The sequence below is a fragment of the Pongo pygmaeus genome, chromosome 19 (genome assembly GCF_028885625.2).
Source record: "Pongo pygmaeus isolate AG05252 chromosome 19, NHGRI_mPonPyg2-v2.0_pri, whole genome shotgun sequence".
NCBI lineage: Eukaryota > Metazoa > Chordata > Mammalia > Primates > Hominidae > Pongo > Pongo pygmaeus.
Genome location: NC_072392.2, coordinates 46,267,614 through 46,287,101, shown reverse-complemented (window position 1 = coordinate 46,287,101; position 19,488 = coordinate 46,267,614). Strand labels below are relative to the sequence as shown.

General features: G+C 48.9%; 1 protein-coding gene across 1 annotated transcript in view; it reads left to right on the top strand.

Moving 5' to 3' along the window:
* The first annotated feature begins 1,453 nt into the window (after positions 1-1,453).
* Positions 1,454-19,488, top strand: part of SLC6A4 (solute carrier family 6 member 4) — a 42,407-nt gene continuing 24,372 nt past the window's right edge. The window contains exons 1-4 of the mRNA XM_054459555.2: positions 1,454-1,535; positions 14,936-15,401; positions 17,955-18,089; positions 18,549-18,768. Of these exons, the coding sequence (XP_054315530.2) occupies positions 15,059-15,401; positions 17,955-18,089; positions 18,549-18,768 (698 nt within the window). The 5' untranslated portion in view covers positions 1,454-1,535; positions 14,936-15,058. The remainder of the gene's footprint in view (positions 1,536-14,935; positions 15,402-17,954; positions 18,090-18,548; positions 18,769-19,488) is intronic.

Below are 19,488 nucleotides of genomic sequence, written 5' to 3'. Positions count from 1 at the left end.
GGCATCCCCCCTGCACCCCTCCAGCATTCCCCTTGCACCCTACCAGTATCCCCCTGCATCCCGGCCTCCAAGCCTCCCGCCCACCTTGCGGTCCCCGCCCTGGCGTCTAGGTGGCACCAGAATCCCGCGCGGACTCCTCCCGCTGGGAGCCGCCCTCGCTTGCCCGTGGTTGTCCAGCTCAGTCCCTCTCGACGCTCAGCCCAACCGGCCGCACAGTTTTCAGGGGTCAGTTCCTCCAAGTACAAGGGGCGGTGGCTTCTCTGGAGCTGCAAACTTGTCACTGCTATTTCCTTTCGGTCTTCTACTTCCTATCGTTCCTGGCCTCCTCTTGGGGAGAGGTAGAGCCCTTTCCCCTCCGCCTCAGGGACAACCTAAAGCAAGTACTGCATGTGCCCTTTTTAAAGTTTCAAATAATTTTAGCAAAAAGGATATTAACATTAAATCAATTTTTAAACTTTTTGAAAAAATTATCAAAACAACATGCACATGGTTCAAAACAATAGGCTCCTGCTGGGCCCTTTCAGATAATTCAAATTGTCACCAGGTTGGAGTGCAGTGGTTCGATCACGGCTCACTGCAGCCTCGACCTCCCGGGCTCAGCTGATCCTCCACCTCAGCCTCCTGAGTAGCTGGGAACACAGGCGCGAGCAACCACGCCCGGCTAATTAAAAAAAAATTTTTTTCTAGACATGGGGTCTTGCTGTGTTGCCCAGGCTGGTCTTGAATTCCTGGGCTCAAGCGATCCTCCTGCCTCAGCCTCCCAAAGCACTGTGCTCCTTTTTGACGCAGCTTTGAACTGTAGCTGGTTAACAAAATGAGAACCAGTTCTTCATTCCTTCTTTGTGGAAGTCTTTATTGTGAGACTTTGGGGACGGAGAGGAATTAGACAAGGGCCTCTAAGCTGAGCTCACATCCCAGCCGGGCAGTCAGACAAACGCATGGGTACCGAGTCCCAGGAAGAAAGAGAGAGCAGGTTTCGGGATGGGGGCCGATGGGGAGGTGTCCGAGGTCAAGAAGAAGCGGCACGAGCAGACCCCTGTATGCCGTCCTGGGGGCGGGGGGCGGCGGGGGAGGCGCACACCTGCCCCTTTGTGCAGCCTGCCCCCTCCCGCAAAGTTAAAGAGCAGGAAAGTCAGGATTCCTCGCTCGGCCCTGCCCTGCCGGCTGCTCTGCGCTCCGCTCCTCCCTGCGAGCGTCTGTGTGTGTCGGGGGTCCCTCCCCTCCTGGCTCTGGGGTCGGGCGTGCACCCCGCCCAGTAGCGCGGCCCCTCCCGGGCGAGCGCAACCCCATCCAGCGGGAGCGCCGAGCCGCGGCCGCGGGGAAGCATTAAGTTTATTCGCCTCAAAGTGACGCAAAAAATTCTTCAAGAGCTCTTTGGAGGCGGCTATCTAGAGATCAGACCATGTGAGGGCCCGCGGGTACAAATACGGCCGCGCCGGCGCCCCTCCGCACAGCCAGCGCCGCCCGGTGCCTCGAGGGCGCGAGGCCCGCTCGCCTCCCCAGCCCGGGACCAGCCTCCCCGCGCAGCCCGGCAGGTGGGTCCGCTTTTCCTCTCCGCCTCGAACCCACGTTTCTTTCCAGAACTTCTTCCCCGCCTCGGGGAGGGGGATAGAACCGCTGCGCCCCCACCGCCCTGCGAGAAGGCGAGGACGTGCATGCGCCCCAGCGGTGGGCGCCGGATCCTGCCCCTGCGCCCTCCACGCTCAGCAAGAGCCAGAGCTGAAGCGGACCGGCCAGAGTGGGAGACGAGGAACTTGGAGTGCTCGAAGGGGGCGGGCGTAGGGGGCTCCTTTGTCTATTGTTGCAGGGGCTTTGCAACCTCTTGAGGACCCGCGAAAGACCCCTTAAAGAGGGTCTTGAGCAAAGTGCTGTCCTGCACTTTGGGAAAAGTTGCTTTCGTTTCAACCCATGGTTTATGTTTGATCTTTACTTTGCTGTCGTCGCATGCAGGTGGCTTTATGCAAAGGGAGAGTTCTGGTTGACATAAATGCCCAGAGAGCTAGAGAAATCTCTGAGTGGCGGTTAAGTGGGCCGAGTCTCCGTGCGCTTGGGTGGTTTCACTGTCAGAGCTGAGGCGCGCTCAGACACCTCACAGGCCATTCAGAATATATGTGAAGCTCCAATTCCAACGACTGTGCTACGTGGTTGAAGGGTATAACCATCATTTGCTTGAGAATTGTGTATATTCAAACTGGTTCTTGAAAGAAAGCTCTCTGGAGCTCAAGAGTGGATTTGGGTCTTGGGCTAAGGAGCAGATTTTCTTCTGAACTGGGGCTTTTGCCTATTGAATTGTTCCTTTTCCATTTGGGACTCTGAAGAATTTGAGAGGGGTTGAATTTCTGAATCAGACATTACAAAGACTTTGTGTATGTATTTTTACGATCACTTTTGTCCAGAAAAGTGAACCAGGTCAATGGATTATTTATGAGCCTGCTAGCTAACTCTCATCATAGGAAGACGAGTTCAAATATTTAATGTGTTTTGCCTTCAGTTACATAGGAAAAATGTCTAAGAAGGTGACATTGGGACTTGTGTTTAATGAAACAGAGAACTGTGGGCAGCGTCAGTGTTGGGTTTTTAGGAGCGCAGGGAGCACACAGCTTTGACTCTGTCTCATTACTTGCTTCTGTGTGAAGCCACTGAGGCCCCAGGGTTCGGGTTTTCCTACCACGCACTCTGGGGTGGCAGTGACCGTTCCAACATGGATGAGTGAGAGGCAGGTTCTTATGAAGTTTGTGCAAATTGAGCAAGCCACTTGGGGCATGGGTTTTTCCTCTTTTCTTTCTTTCTTTCTTTTTCCCACTAAAGAACAGATTGAAACTGCTTCACAATTAATCAAAAGTCTCCTCAACACTCTGGTGATCCATCTAAGACCTCTCAGAGATATAACCACCAGCACAGATATTCAAACCCATTTTTTTCAATCTCGTTGTTTAAGAAATATATATATATACTAGAAGTGGGATGGGGGAATAATGTTGATGTTTTAATGGAATCTGACAGACCTCAGAAATTCCTCTCAGGGGATGTTTAGAGTCGTCTGAGCATTTTGATGAAACTTGGAGAGGCATGTTGAAGAGTTTCGCAAATAGGTGAGGTGCCTGAGGAATGGGGATGCTTGGCTGGAGGGGGGTTTAGGAGCATGGATCAGTCTGTTTCTTACAGCAGGTGCTTGCTTCCCAAACACCCTGGATGTCCCCTGCCAAACAGAAACACAGGTAACTCCAGACATTAAGCCAATACGTGGCAGCTCCTTCTCCTTCCTAGTTGTGGAATGAATGGTATAATTGGAGAGAACATAGAAGGCAGGGCTTCCTGAAGAAGCTTAATTTTAATTTGGCTTCATGAATCAACAGGATATGGTCATGACTTGACTTTTTCTAAAGATGTCTGGACAGCCAGAGCAAAAATTATACAGTCACTTTTGGTTGTTGTTGAGAAGGTAACTCAGACCTTAGTTATTCCCAGTAACATGTCAGCTCCTTGTGGTCCTCAGCTCTAAATGAGGGCTGTGGGGAGGACTGCCTAACATGATGTCCGAGTCCTCTCCAACTCACTCTGCAACCATGACCCTAACCTCTCCACTTTAAGAAAACATGAGTTGAAATGATGGTGCAAAAATGCTGGAGGGCCGATACTCTCTACCCAGATATCACCTTCAAATCAGGGTCTCCTGGGGATCCCCTCGGGTTTCACTCTAAGGCAGAGGCTTTGCACACTCTGACACACGTAAGTTAACCCCTGCATCTTAACCACATCCAACCGACAGGGGCCCAATAACCTGACTCCCCAGCTGCCCAAATGCCCTTTGCAAGATGCCCAGGGTGTGGTGCGGTAGAAATGGCCCCCAGGCAGCACAAATTTGGGCTGCGCCGATTTTCCTGTCCAGTCCCTGGGCTATTAACAGCCACCTCCACTCCCCTGATGTTTGTGGTGTTCCATGGAACATACGTGGATGTGGAGTGAAACATCTCATAAAAGCGCCTGTTTCTCCACACTTGGGACAAGTGAGGCAGACTCCCTTGCTCTTACAGGGAATCTGTTTCTGGGCTTAACCAGGCAAAATGACATTCCAAGGGAAGAAAACTCCCATCTTTCTAGGAGGGACCCAGGGGAAAACAGATGAAACTAGCCTTTCACAGAAACCTGGCATCAATGATCTTCCCTGAGCAGAAAGGCAAATTGCTCTTCTAGGTAGGCACGGGCTCCACCATCGGCCTACACAGCCCCGTACTTCCAGGTGGAGCTCACCGTGCTGACTTTGGTTCACATTCAGAAATGTTGCTCTGTGAGTAACATCTCTGCAGAGGCTGCTCCCTTCAGCCTGACTTTTGTTCACTCTGGGTGACTGGGAAGACGAATGCTCATTTACTGAATGTCAACAACGTGCTTTTAAATGGGAACAAGTGTTTTCCCAGCCCTGTGTCTAATGAGGTGACAAAATGAGTAGCGATAAAGTGGATGTGAGGCAGTCTGACTGCCTTATTATTATTTCCATCTTTCCTTTGCCCCCCCTGGAACCTGGCAGCAGCTCCCCAGCTTGCATCCCAACCCCGAACCAAGGGGATTTGTTAATGGGATTTAAGCCATAGGCTCTTTAACACCCAGGACTGGATGGACCTCCATTAATCCCAGAAGCCCCTGGGCTGCAAAAGGAGAGACGCACCCCAGTGATGTGGAGACAGAGAGGCAATGTCCCAGGGTCTTCAGGTACTGACGAGTGACAGACGGCAAGGGAAGGGTCTCCTGGGATGGTGATGTCCAGTTCTTCAGGTCATTCTTTGAGGTAGTGAGGGCAGAGGTGACAGGAGGGGTTGTGACGAGACCAGGTGGTGATCTGGGCGAGCACTTCTCAGCCAAGCTGGGGACACAGCGATCCCATTGTGTGCTTCGGGAGAGCCCAGAGCCCCAGGCTGGGTGGGCAGCTGGCAGGAGGGGGCAAGTACGTGGGCCTTTGCCATCTTGGGTTTTGGTGTGATCTTTCTGTGTGTATACAGGAAAAAAGAGCATTTCATTTCATTTGTTACTGAACTGTTGAATAAAATAAGCTGATTTGTTTTCTCTAAGGGAACTTTTTCCTCTAAGGGGCCAAGAATTAGAGAGTGGGAGACCTGGAAGGACAAGGGAGGGGTTCTGCTCCCCGTAGCTCTGTGCATGGCTGGCTCTAGCTCACCCATGGCTCTTGAGGACAAAGCCAGGCCTAGAACTTTAGTCTCTTGTACTTTTGCTCTCTTCTCTTCCCTCCGTAATGATGGGCATGTCTTCTTTAAAAGGCGAACCAAATAGCTGGCCCTTTCTCTTGTTTCAGAGTTGGGGAGCTGGGCCGAAGGAATAGGGAGGGAAGAGCCTGGAGGAGAGAGGGGAGATAAGCTATTCTGGCCAGCAGGGAGCTTTGGCTGACTGGAAGTTTCCCAGCACTGGCTGAGGGCTAGAATTATTTTTTCTTTTGAAAATTTTCAACTGAAAAATCAGAGATATGGTCCATTTTCACCAGTTAACATTTTGCCAGTTTGTGTACAAAGTCACTCTAATTATGCATATATCTAATTTTTGCATATGCAGTATATGTATAATTTGATATGTTATGTGTAATATATAAGATCATTAATATAATTATGCCATTTATGTATCTGTATGTATACATACAGATATATATACACACTATATATATACACATATGTACATACAGATACAGATATATATACATATATACATATGTACATACAGATACATACAGTGTATATATGTATCTGTATATACTATATGTATATATAAACTATATGTATCTGTATGTATACCTACAGATATATAGTGTGTATATATATCTGTAGGTATACATACAGATATATATACTATATATATAGGTTCAACTAATATATATAGTTGAACCTTTGAGAGTTTGCAGACTTCCAGATACTTCTTCCTTAAATACTTCAACATACATTTCCAACGACCAAGGACCTTCTCGTACATAACCACAGTGCCGTTTTCATGCTGGGGGAACTGGAGTTGGATACAATACTATTATCGCACATACAGCTCATATTCCCATTTCCCCCGCTGTCTCAATGATGTCCTTTTTAGGTTACAGTGTTACTTTGTGAGACTGTAAACTAAGGGTCAGAAAGTTTTTCTTGCTCTCATCTCAGTGCATATCTGAGAACTAGACTGGTGCAATGATGTGTAAGGATGAACTGATTTTTCATGAGTGTCCCCAACTGTGTGACTCACACTAAAGCACATCTCAGAAATTTTTGACCTAAGAGTATAGGCACCTTTGAGCAGCAACAGCCAAACTCCAAACACCTTGTGGCTGAAGAGGTGGTCGCACGTGTCCTCCGCGCCCCCTCTCCACCTGGATGCACCCCTCTCCTCCAGCAGCCTCACCTCACCTGACCTCACCTCTCCTTCTCCCCTCCATGCCCCACCCAGAGAAATGGGCCAGTTTCCCCTCTCTTTTCTCTTCTCCACTCCCATTTTATTTCATAGCTCCACTTCAAACCCCTTTTTCCCCACTTCCCTCTTCCACCTTGCTCAGCAGCCACAGGTGAATCCACCCTTATTTCATAGCACCCTCTCCCTGGGGCTGTTTTTTCCCCTCTTCTCTCTGTCTTGGGTCCCTCTGTGGGCCTAATCATGTCTGTTGTACACAAAGGTAATCTTAGTAACATACCTGTATAAAGGAAAAGAAAAGCTGTGTGTGGACATGTTCCCATGTGTTTTATCTTGATTCTTACTTATTGCATAAATTGTATTTATCACAACAGTAAAGGAGTGTTTGGAAGGTGTAAGTGACATTCCTAATCCTGCTTAATCTAACACATCATCTGTTTTGAGTTTCTCAAGTCTCTTTCCCAGCCTCGTCCACATTTAAATATACTACGGTAACAGAGTAAAAGCAGTTTTGTTTTCTGCAAAAAGTTGTAAGTTGTGAAATTACGTGTCACAAGGAATTCATGTCATCAATGTCATCTTCTTCTTCTTCTTTTTTTTTTTTTGAGATGGAGTTTTGCTCTTGTTGTCCAGGCTGGAGTGCAATGGCCCAATCTCAGCTCACCACAACCTCTGCCTCCTGGGTTCAAGCTATTCTCCTGCCTCGGCTTCCAAAAGGCTGGTATTACAGGCATGCGCCACCATGCCTGGCTAATTTTTGTATTTTTAGTAGAGACAGGGTTTCTCCATGTTGATCAGGCTGGTCTCGAACTCCCGACCTCAGTTGATCCGCCCACCTTGGCCTCCCAAAATGCTGGGATTACAGGCGTGTAACACTGCGCCCAGCCCATGTCATCAACTTCTAAAGAACTTGGACCAGGCTCAGTGGCTCATGCCTGTAATCTCAGCACTTTGGGAGGCTGAGGCAGGAGGATTGCTGGAGTCCAGGAGTTCAAGACCAGCCTGGGCAACATAGCGAGACCTCATCTCTACTGTGTATTTTAAAACTGAACAACAAACAAAACTAAAGACCTCACAAGTGCCAAAAAGACACCTCTGTGGAATCTGTACAAGGATCTCCCTGCTCCTTGTTCTTCTTTCCTTAAATTTAGTTTTCCTTAAGAACCAAAAAGAAGGTTAAAATAAAGAAAGAAAGGACTTCGGATCAGTCTCATTGTCAGCCACCTCCCCACCCCTACGCCATCGTGTAGCACTTAACAACGCTGTGTTCTACAGCTTTCGTTTCAGATGTTTTAGTTTACACATTTATTTCTGTGGGTTAGGAAATATATTCTAAGTTCCAAACCACCAGCTCACAGATGAACATTTGGAGCCCAGACCGCTGATGGGTGTGCCTGCCAGCACTTGTTTCAAAGTCTGAAAGCCCATCCTGGGCTCTTTAATCCTGGGCATGTCAGTCTCTTCCTGTCCATAGTCCATGAAAATGACTGTTAAGGCAGCCCTCCTCCTCTGCCCACAAGATGCACAGCCAATCTTCCCGATGGGTGAGGCAGGGAGGGACAGGGCCCCTTAGAATAGAACCCTGATCCCATTTGACTTAACTCCAGGGAGGAGAGAAAGAGCAGCACCTCACGTGGAGCTCAGATCTGTTGGCACCCTCGCCCAGCCAGGAAACCCAAAACAAGCCCTCCATGCTGAGAGCTTACAGGGCGTGCTCCAGTCTGCAAGTATTTGGACTCAGGGACGTGTAGCCATAGCCCCTGCTTCCAGGGGCACACGAAGCAAATGTACATAAAAGGATAACTAATGATGCCTGGTAATCAATGGCGAGTGACAAATGAGAATTGAGTAGAAAGAGTGTATCTTGGGCTGGAGTGGTGAGAGGAGGTGGATAGAAGCTTATGCCAGGCCTTGGAGGGTGCAGGATAATTACAGGAAGGGAAGCTACAGGGTGGGGACGCACACGGCATGGTTGGTGCCTACTGGCCCCTGAATAACCTGCGGTATTTGTTAAAAACTGCAGATCCCTGAGTGCCCACGTGGATCTCTTGAATTAGAATCTCTAGGAGAGCAGCCCAGGCGTCTGTTTCCTAGGTGACCCCAAGCACTGATTGAGAGGAACAAGCATGACCCAGTGAGGCCCGTGCCGGGAGCCACAGATCACTTAAGTCCCAAGTCTTGTGGGCCTCAGTTTCCATGACTAGGGTGTGAAGTAGAAAGGCAGAATGGGTTGCGGATGTGTGGTGGTGATAGTGACATCAATTCACTGTCATTTATTGATGCTTCCCTGTGCTAGAAGCGTGAGTTAAGCATGTGTCATACTTTAAGTCCCATGACAGCCTTTAGGAAGTAGCGGTTTTAACAGTCTGCTTTTACACAGGAGGAAATGGAAGCTAAGAGAAGTTAAGTGACCCACTCAAAGTCACACAGCCAGTAAGTGGTGGACCAGGGATTCCAGTGCAGACCTGAAATAGCAAGGAGAGCTATGGGTTGTGAACACAGGAGCTAATGAAGGATGACTCTGGAAGGAAGTTAGTCTGGGCTTGGCTGTTTATGTTCACTGGAGGAGGGCTGTTCACGTCTGCTGTGCTAAATTCATTTCTTTCTAGTAAAGTCAAAATAAATAATCCAGTATCCTTTTGGCCAGCCTCTCGGGGGGACCTTGACCCTATCACAAGGGGCATATCCTCTAGATTTTATACTCTGTGTAGAGAGAAGCCCAGGGCTGTCCTCTCCCAGGCAGGGAAAGTTCTGGACAGAAATTATTTTCCTTTCTCATGATAACTGGCCCAAATGGCCCTGAGGATTTTATCCTATTTAATTCCTCTCCAAAAAATTAAACCAGGCTGGGTGCAGTGGATCATGCCTGTAATCCCAGTGCTTTGGGAGGCCAAGGAGGGAGGATTGCTTATAGGCCAGGAGTTCAAGACCAACCTGGGCAACATGGTGAAACCCCATCTCTGAAAAAAAATACAGGAAATTAGCTGGGTGTGGTGGCACACACCTGTAATCTCAGCTACTCGGGAGCCTGAGGTGGGAAGATTCCTTGAGCCCGGGAGGTTGAGGCTGCAGAGAGCCGCCGTGATCATGCCACTGCACTCCAGCTTGGATGACAGTGCAAGACTCTGTCTCTTAAAACACACACACACACACACACACAAACACACACACAAAGAAACAGAAAAAACATTAAACTGTTTGACTCTGTCATATAAGGAATCCTTTGGATAAGGAGATGGCTGTGATAGTGGAGTTCATTTCTACCCTTTTTGTCCAAAAAAAAAAGCAGATTTTCTCTATTCTCTTCATTTCTATCATGAAATCTCTTCAATTCATTGGAAAGGCAAGCCAGGAGTCCCTATGGCTTCCGACCTGTGCCCCCATAACCCTGCACGCTTCGGGAACACAGCAGTGCCTTCAGCAGATGCAAACGTGAGCCCCCATTTTACACTGCAGAGCCTGCAAGGAAGGATCAGCTAACAGCCAAGGTCCTGTGAGAGAAACTGTGCAATAGCAGCAAAGGAAGACTTAAAGCCTGGGGGCAACTGTGGTGCAAAACATGTGAGCTATCTAAACACGCCGCAGCAAGCCAGCGGCAGCCTCCCTTCACCACGGGATGTGCGGCAGCACCAGCCTCTCCAGAAGCATCGTGTTTTTCCTAGCAGTTGGTCTTCTTTTTCAGATTTTAGGCTTGGCCTGTGGACTCGATGCAGGCAGGACTGTGCCTGCCTTGTTTCTTTTTTCTTTCTTTCTTTCTTTTTCTTTCTTTTTTTTTTTTTTTAAACAGAGTCTCACTCTATTGCCCAGGCTGGAGCGCAGTTTGGCTGACTGTAACCTCTGCCTCCCGGGTTCAGGCAATTCTCATGCATCAGTCTTCTGAGTAGCTGGGATTACAGACATGCACCACCACGCCCGGATAATTTTTTGTATTTTTATTTTTATTTATTATTTGAGACAGAGTTTCACTCTTGTCACTCAGGCTGGAGTGTAGTGGCTCGATCTTGGCTCACTGCAACCTCTGCTTCCTGGGTTCAAGCAATTCTCCTGCCTCAGCCTCACAAGTAGCTGAGATTACAGGCACCCGCCACCACACCCAGCTACTTTTTGTATTTTTAGTAGAGACAGGATTTCACCATGCTGGCCAGGCTGGTCTCAAACTCCTGACCTCAGGTGATCCGCCCGCCTTGGCTTCCCAAAGTGCTGGGATTACAGGTGTGAGCCAGTTGGCCTGGCCTGCCTGCCTTGTTTCTAAGGAGCCTAGCACATGTGGGCCTACGCACATCTTTGCTGAGGGAGTGCTTCTCCATGGAGAGGGCCAGATTCCATGTTTACTGCTTCGGGTGGCACCAGCGTTCCATAATTCCCATCACTCATGGGAGATGCCCTGGGAACTTCAGCCTCCCTCTGAATAGAGAATACGAACTGCCAGTTGGCTCTATGACCTGTAACTAATCCTATCTCAGCGTTAAACCCACAGTTCATTTGTTTTTGTTTGTTTTGAAAAAGAAAGTTGAGTTTCCTGAGAAATGAACTCACTTTGATCTTGACACATGAAGTCAAAGTTCAACATTTCTGTAGTGTCTTTCTGCTTTGAAGGCACTGATAGGCATCAAGTAGATGGAGCGTCATAGGCATTTCCAAAGGGCTGGGTGTTTATGACCAATCGTGATAATTACATGCTTGTTCAGGTACGGGTTGCTCCTGGCTATAGAGACAAAGTGTGTGGAAAGAGGAATGGAGATTTGATCAGGAGAAGTTTAAATAGAAACAGTCCTTTTTTACTTGGAGTCAGGGATTGGGGGAATGGAGTGCATTAGCTTCAGGAGAGTTAAGAGAAAGTCAACCACTCCCATTGGCTGGTCAACTGCACCCCTCATGTGCAGAGACCTAGGGGGACGAGGCTTCTGTCTGCCAGCTGTCATCCCACAGCAGAGATGGGGTCCATGGCACCACCCTCAGCCTGTCACCAGCTCAGCCTGGAACAACAGCACACATCCAAGATGCAAAGGAAGGCTTCCTTCTGGGGCTTTTTCTGGCCATGGAGAAACTCAAAGGCTGCCTGGAGAAGGTCACAGCTGTAATATTGAACTCGTTTGCAATCTTTCCACCCAGCAGGATAAAAATACCTTTTAAAAAAAGAAAGCTTAGAAGAGGGCATTCTCAGAAACCAACCTTCTTAACAACTCACACTTCTCTATTCCTGGGTCAGCTTGTTTTCAGCCATTGTTATGTGCAAGTCTTGATAGAAAAAGCCAGCCAGGGCTCTGCAGAATCAGAAAAAATAGGAAGAGAGTCTGGGGCTCCACAGGCAGGAGCTTGCAGGCAGAAAGGGCCCCGGGCACACGGCATCTGCTCCTGGCAGACCTGATTAGTCACCGAGAGGAGTTTTCCTCTACCTGGCAGAGGCAGAGGAGTAAGTTAAGAAAAGGAGATGTGTGTCTCCTTTGAGTGGCTGTAACTTTCTGTTTGCACCCCAGATTCTATGATGAGGGGTGGGGGCTCAGTAGGAGAACCCCAAAAAGCACAGCTGGATAGAGAGAGACAGCCTGTGGGGAGAGGTTGCCTGGTCATGAGTTGTCTGAGGGATGCTCTGGGTTTTCTTGCACTGGGGCCGTTTCAGCCTGTTGATATAAAATTTTTTAATTAAAAAAATTAAAAAGAACTAGGGGATATTTCAGGAAACAAGACCTCTGTAATGGCTCAGAACACAAATAGAAACAGCGTATTACTCTTCCAGGAGCTGCTCACCATAGTTGCCAGGAATTCAGGACTGGATGCCTTCGGGGCTGAACCCCTGAGGACTCCCGAGGACACACGTTGCCCCCAAAATCTACCTACCTGCACGCATTTTCTACTCTCTCTGCAGGACACCTCAAGGGAGAAAGTAAACAAAATCCAGAACAAATCATTTGGTCCCTGAGGCAGGAGGGTAACTGCTCACTGCTGCGGCTAAATGTCTGTTTCCTTTCCCCAAAGTATTGCTTCTGAGATGGACTGCATTTCCCTTCCATAGATCCTCTGGGCCTGGGTAGAGAGGCCAGGGAACGACTGGGTGATGCAATTGGAGCTTCTGTTTAAGTGAGAGGAAAGTGGCAGTACTGAAAATAGAAGAGGTTCTTGCAGAAAATTGTGGGGCCAGGCCAGGCATGGTGTCTCACACCTGTGATCCCAGCTCTTTGGGAGGCCAAGGCGGGTGGATCATGTGAGGTCAGGAGTTCGAGACCATCCTGGCCAACATAGTGAAACCCCATCTCTACTAAAAATATAAAAATTAGCCAGGCATGGTGGAGCACGCCTGTAGTCCCAGCTACTCAGAGGCTGAGGCACAAGAATCACTTGAACCCGGGAGGCAGAGGTTGCGGTGAGCCAAAATTATGCCACTGCACACCAGCCTGGGCAACAGAGCAAGACTCTGTTTCAAAAAAAAAAACAAAACTGTGGGGCCAGTGGGAGGAAGAGCAAGGGAAGGAGCAGCTCTGTCAACTCGGTGCCCTCCGGCTGCACAGGGAAAAGCTCTTCCTGCCATTTGGCCTTCAAGTTCGTCAGTTGTTTAATGTACAAAACATGTCATTGATATAGGCCGGAGGGAAGTACAGAGGCCTTCTTAAACAACACAACCATTGACCACCAAGTCCAGGTTTAATTTAGCTGAATATTTAAATATGTTGACATCTCATCATGTAATAAAATAATAATATCCCTTGGCCTGGTAAATGGTTACCTATGGTGGGTGAGAGGATGTGTGGTTATTTTAAAAGCCTATCAAGCCTAGTTGAGGGCCCAAGGAAGGGAGAAGTGGGGGGAGGCCAAGGCCAGGCAGTAGCATAAATGGTGAGCAGGGTGAGTCCTTCTGAGTGGTGTTTGCATCCTTGAGCCTGGGGTGGGTGGCAGAGGGCCCAATCAGTGCGGTACAGCCCAAGACATCTACCTCCCCTTACACACACACACCCCCAGCTACATGGAGCTGATTTATCTCTTGTTGCTGTAGATATTTTTGGCAACAATCGATCCCTTTAAAATTTTTATTTTCCACTTTACAGAAAAAATGCAGCAAATGCAAAACCCTAGTGACTGACATTCCCTGGTGTTCATGTCTAATCCGTGCTCATGTTTATAGCCATAGTCATTCTTGTGAAGCTACTATTTTGTGTCCTGATTTTTCACTTACTATGTTTTTGTCTTCACACGTGTAGGTAGCTAAGTTGCAGTCACCGAAAACCCTAAATAGGTAGGAGACATCCATGTGCCATTTCTATTAGCCAGTTCCTAGCCATCCTCCTAACTGTTGGATCTGGAGGGTTAGCCTCAGATCATTGCAGTTATAAACAGTCCATCCCTGGCTATCTTTTCTAGAAGGGTTCAATGTCATCTCAGCTAGGCAGAAACGTATTTCAACTCCCAAACTGTTTCAAGAGTTTGAAAAGCTCAGGCCCAGAAGAAACAGAGTGAACAGTTGAACAGTCTTACAACTGCTGCTTACAACTTTATAACAGGCCATAGGTTTAAAGTCCAAAAGGGCTCAAATTTCTACCCCATGTTTGACGACTCAGACCTCAATCCAGAGCTGAGCTGACTTCCCTGCAGCCAGGCCATGGCGGTGAAATGAAGGCACAGCCACCCCGGCCGGGCCTTCCCAATGGAGGTGCAGGGGGACGGCGACACCAACCACCCCAGCATCAGTAACCTGCACGCTCTTCTCCCCGGGTCTCCTGGAGGCAAGGCGACCTTGCTTGCCCTCTATTGCAGAATAACAAGGGGCTTAGCCACAGGAGTTGCTGGCAAGTGGAAAGAAGAACAAATGGTGAGCAGCAGTGCCGTTTAAGGACCAGTCGGGCTTGCAAATGCATAATGGGAACGCAGAAAGGCCATGTGCAGATAGACTGGACACAGCCAGAGGCAGCTCAAATCTGCCCCAACCTTCCTAGGGGCTAAAAGACGAGTGACGGAGTCCGTAGCTAATGAGCTGGGGTGCCTCACAAAGGGTGGCCTTTTTACCTCTGTCCTTTGCTTTTTCCCTTTTAAAATCATATCTGTAGTTGATATAAAATATAACTATAACTTTGGGTGTGCAGCTTAAATGATGGCGAGGACTGTCCCGCCTGCTGAAATGCAGAAACGCCTTTTCTTGTCATTGTTTCCCCAACATAGCATCCAAGACAAAGGGGGTGCTCTGTGACGCTTTGGAGCCTCTCTCACGTTCTTCTGAGCTGCTGGCAAACCACAAGATGAGTCCAGTGGCTCAAAGGGAAGCGAGTGCTTTGCTCTCCAGTCCAGCCTGTGCAAACCTTGGTGATTTGCTATCTATTTTTGTTGGTTTTATTTTTTCCTTTTGAAATTACTTGATTGTAATTTGATGCCCTGTATAGGTTGAGAAATTTAGTTGAATTTATGGACTGCCATGTAGCAAATAGGGTGTCTCACATTTAACAGATGCGTTTGTAATCCCGTTAACTAATGTAGTTTAAGATGTATGATGAGTTAATACCAAAGATGAGTAAAATGTCTAACTTTATTCTCCTTCCTCTGTGTGTCTTTCCAACAGAGTCAATCCTGACGTGTCAATCCCGACAATAGAGAGCTCGGAGGTGATCCACAAATCCAAGCACCCAGGGTTCAGTTGGGATCCTTGGCAGATGGACATCAGTGTCATTTACTAACCAGCAGGATGGAGACCACGCCCTTGAATTCTCAGAAGCAGCTATCAGCGTGTGAGGATGGAGAAGATTGTCAGGAAAACGGAGTTCTACAGAAGGTTGTTCCCACCCCAGGGGACAAAGTGGAGTCCGGGCAAATATCCAATGGGTACTCAGCAGTTCCAAGTCCTGGTGCGGGAGACGACACGCGGCACTCTATCCCAGCGGCCACCACCACCCTGGTGGCTGAGCTTCATCAAGGGGAACGGGAGACCTGGGGCAAGAAGGTGGATTTCCTCCTGTCAGTGATTGGCTATGCTGTGGACCTGGGCAATGTCTGGCGCTTCCCCTACATATGTTACCAGAATGGAGGGGGTCAGTATCACAGGCTGCGAGTAGAGGCTGTGACCCGGGTGGGCTGTGACCTGGGGTGGGCTGTGACCCGGGTGGGCTGTGACCTGGGGTGGGCTGTAGGTCCTCTTGAGAGGCCAGAAGACAGATCATGTCTTTTCAGTCTTCACTGGCATAAGTCTAGGAACATGATGACTTAGACTTTCGAGCTGGTCGAAAAGTCAAATCTTGCCAGTCGTGGTGGCTCACACCTGTAATCCCAGCACTTTGGGAAGCTGAGGCAGGCGGATCACCTGAGGTCAGGAGTTCAAGACCAGCCTGGCCAACATGGCAAAAACCCCGTCTCCACTAAAAATATAAAAATTAGCTGCGTATGGTGGCGGGCGCCTGTAGTCCCAGCTACTTGGGAGGCTGAGACAGGAGAATCACTTGAACCTGGGAGGGGGAGGTTGCAGTGAGCCGAGATGGTGCCACCGCACTCCAGCCTAGGCGACAGAGCGAGACTCTGTCTCAAAAAAAAAAAAAAAAAAAAAAAGTCAAATCTCCAGCAAGCCAAAAGCTGAAGGCAGCGTGTCTGAGGCTCTCCGGGTTGTGAAGCTGGGTGAAGCCCTCCCAAACCTGACCTCACAGATCTCCAGCATCATTAGCGCTCCATTTATTGAAGGGCCTCCTTCTCATCCTGCATTCTCCAGGCTCTGTCCTCCCCTAGCCAGAAGTGAGGGAATGGCCGTCAGCCCTGTGCTGAGTCCCTTCACTCCTGCTGGCAAGTTCTGCTGGGAAGAGTCCAGGAGGGTAGGCCTGCGTAAGGGAAAATTTGGAGGTGGCTTCAGAGTCCCAGATGCTTCTGATCCTTTGGACCTGTGTGATGTCAGAGAAGGGCATCAACGTAAGTCCTCAGTCTTAACTACCAGTCTGGGCAGAATTTAAGCTGGATTAGATTCACAGCATGACATTAATGCCAACCTCAAACCACGCATGGTTGGCCCTCCTATCTCCTCCTGGGATGTTATATTTTTGAGGCCAGAGGCCCTATCTTGTTCCTTGTACCCCTAAAGCCTCTCAAGTAGTTAACTTGTAGATTATAAAAAATAGTAGCTGACTGTAGGCATGAAGATGGGAACCTGGGGGAGAGCAGAGCAGTGGGGAAAAGTGAATGGGTTTGGGGCCTCTGGACTTGTTATCAGCACAGGAAAATAACAAGAAGTGAGTGTCAGATGAGTCAAGCTTGATTTTCGTGGGAGCTCTGACAACAGATTTGGGAGGGCAGCTACAAAGAGGTTTGGGGATCATCCATTTGTGTCACCCTCACTTCTCCCGTGACCTAACACAGAGTGGCCTGGATTTACTATCTTTTAAAGATTTCTGTCCATGCAGCTGCAAAGGTAGTTCCAGGGGGCCCCTGGGAAGCTCAGCGCTTCCTGCCTAGGAGGAGCAAAAGTCATAATCACCTTATCTCCTGCTCCCGAGGACTCACCTTTAGCCTGAGTATTATGTAAGGGGCTGAGTCACTGGTGACGTTTCCCCTACACTCATTCCCCAGCGTAAAGCTGATCAAGCAAACTCTTTGGAGGAAGGCCATCATGAGAACACGTGGTTTTATTCTCGAGCCGGGTTTACCCAGTGTGACTGTAAATTACGTGGACCTTTCTGACTTGCACAGACCTCAGGTTTCTGGGTTCAGAGCATTTTACAGCAGGGAAAATTAGGGAAAATCACAGCTGATCCACCCTTTAGGCTAAAAACTCAGGCTGCAGGTTAGCATTCCCCAACTTGGTATTTTTAAATTCAGCCTCAGCCACAAGATCCAGGAGACACCAGCATCTCCAGTTAGGTAGCAGCTCTGTGCTTTCTTGTTCTGTGAAAAACTACCCTGTCCAGCCACTCCTGCAAACGGCGCTTGTCAGGGAGCATTCTGGCTCAATGGAATTATGGAAGTGTAGCCAAATATCAATAATCATGTGTCTGGAGCCATAGATAATACTGATGAACAAAGATACTGATTCAGTGACTCACGGAGAGTTGCAGCTGTTGCTACAGATTGTCACAGGTGATCTGTTCCAAGGGTCCCAGGTGCTGGCTGCATCGGAATCACCTAGGGAGCTTGAACACAATTTTTGTGTTGTGCCCATGCTTGGAGATTCTGCTTCAGGAGGTCTGGGGTAGACCCAGGAATCTAGGTGACTATGATGTGTGGCTATATTTGGGAAACTCAGCTCTCCTCAACTGTGTTGTTTTATAGGGAGGAAATTGGGGCTCAGAGAGGGGAAGTGGCCCAGGGTTCTCCAGGTAGTCAGAAGTGGATGTGATCCTGCCTGTTCTGTTGACTCTCAAACCAGGCTTTCTTCCCAATTGCTCTCTTGGCCTCCTCTGAAACCTCATTTTAGTCATGGTGCTCCCCCTACGACTGCTTCTAGCAAAGCACTGAGACCAGAGGAGCACAGCATGAGGTCACTCAGCCCAGGGTGGCTCCGTGACACTCCCATCATCTGGCGACTGTGATTCTCAGAGTCATAGATTGGTTGGGCTATCCTGGGACAGATGTGGGCGGGGAGTGAAACTGTCTTTCATCTGCCTCAGGGGCATTCCTCCTCCCCTACACCATCATGGCCATTTTTGGGGGAATCCCGCTCTTTTACATGGAGCTCGCACTGGGACAGTACCACCGAAATGGATGCATTTCAATATGGAGGAAAATCTGCCCAATTTTCAAAGGTAACTGAAGGGCTCGGTGGGGTGGGTAAGTGGAGCCTCTCAGGAAGGGATTTCCATCAATGAGTGGGAGCTGGGGGCCTTCTCCTGGAATCAGTCAGGCCTTAGGCATCCCTGGGAGATGGCTTGAGTAATTAAGGTTTTGACTGCGTAAGTGGTGTGAAATTGCTAAAGAGAAACAGAATAAACGGCAATGAGAAGTAAACTAATGTAAACATTTTAAAGCATTAACAGGACATGTACCCATTTTCTAAAACATGTTACCTTGCAAATACATATGAGTGACTCACGGCAGGGCCACTTTTCCCACGGTGACCTGGAGTCCTTGGAATGGAATGGAGGGCAGCACCCACCTGTACCCCTCTGCTGGGCTGTGGGGCTCTCCGGTGCCCCGTTTCAGCCTTTTGTCGTTGGGCCACCCTTAAACTCGGCCTCTGTCTCCCCATCTCACCCACTGCCCAGGGATTGGTTATGCCATCTGCATCATTGCCTTTTACATTGCCTCCTACTACAACACCATCATGGCCTGGGCACTATACTACCTCATCTCCTCCTTCACGGACCAGCTGCCCTGGACCAGCTGCAAGAACTCCTGGAACACTGGCAACTGCACCAATTACTTCTCCGAGGACAACATCACCTGGACCCTCCATTCCACGTCCCCTGCTGAAGAATTTTACACGTAAGTGCATGTAAGTGAGGGGTTGGCCTGTTAGGGGCAGGCCACACCCCTGGGGTTTGGCTTCTTAAAAAGAAAGCCAGGGCCAAGGGCTCCTCACCCCTCTCCTAGCCAAGGGCTCCTCACCCCTTTCTGAGAGATGAAGCTATCAGGGGTGGGAGTAGCAGAATTCGGAGTTGGGAAACTCTACCTCAAGTGCTCCACGGCCTGGCCCTGCTGGGCCTCCTCGCACTTTCTCATGTGCCAAGCCAGGTTGCTCCAATGAGCCCAAGCCCGTCCCTCCCTTCACATTCCAAAATTACTCCGCTTCTTCCGGGGTCCTCCTCTCAGCCAAACGTCATGGAGGCAAAGAATCCTAGTACTTTGATAGTTCAAAACTATTCAAATGGTTTAATGTATCAACTTCATAAGTGGGATCTACCCTTTGGAAGAAGATGCTTGAGGAAGGTAGTATTCTTTAATGCTGGAATTTCAGGCAATGGCAGCCCAAAGAGAGAGCTACTTTGGGATAGGGAAGGGAGCTGACTCCCCACACTTACACATCCCTCATGTTCCCAAAAGCCAGTCACATTGGTCAAAGGAGTTCAGGTCCCAGCCAGCCAAGGAGAATCCAGGAAGTCTGCCTTTAGGTTGAACACTCTTCCCAGGGTGTTGGCCAAATGTGCTTTGTGGTCCTTCAGGACAGGCAGGCCAATCCCAGCTCTTCCTGGGCCTCAGTGACCA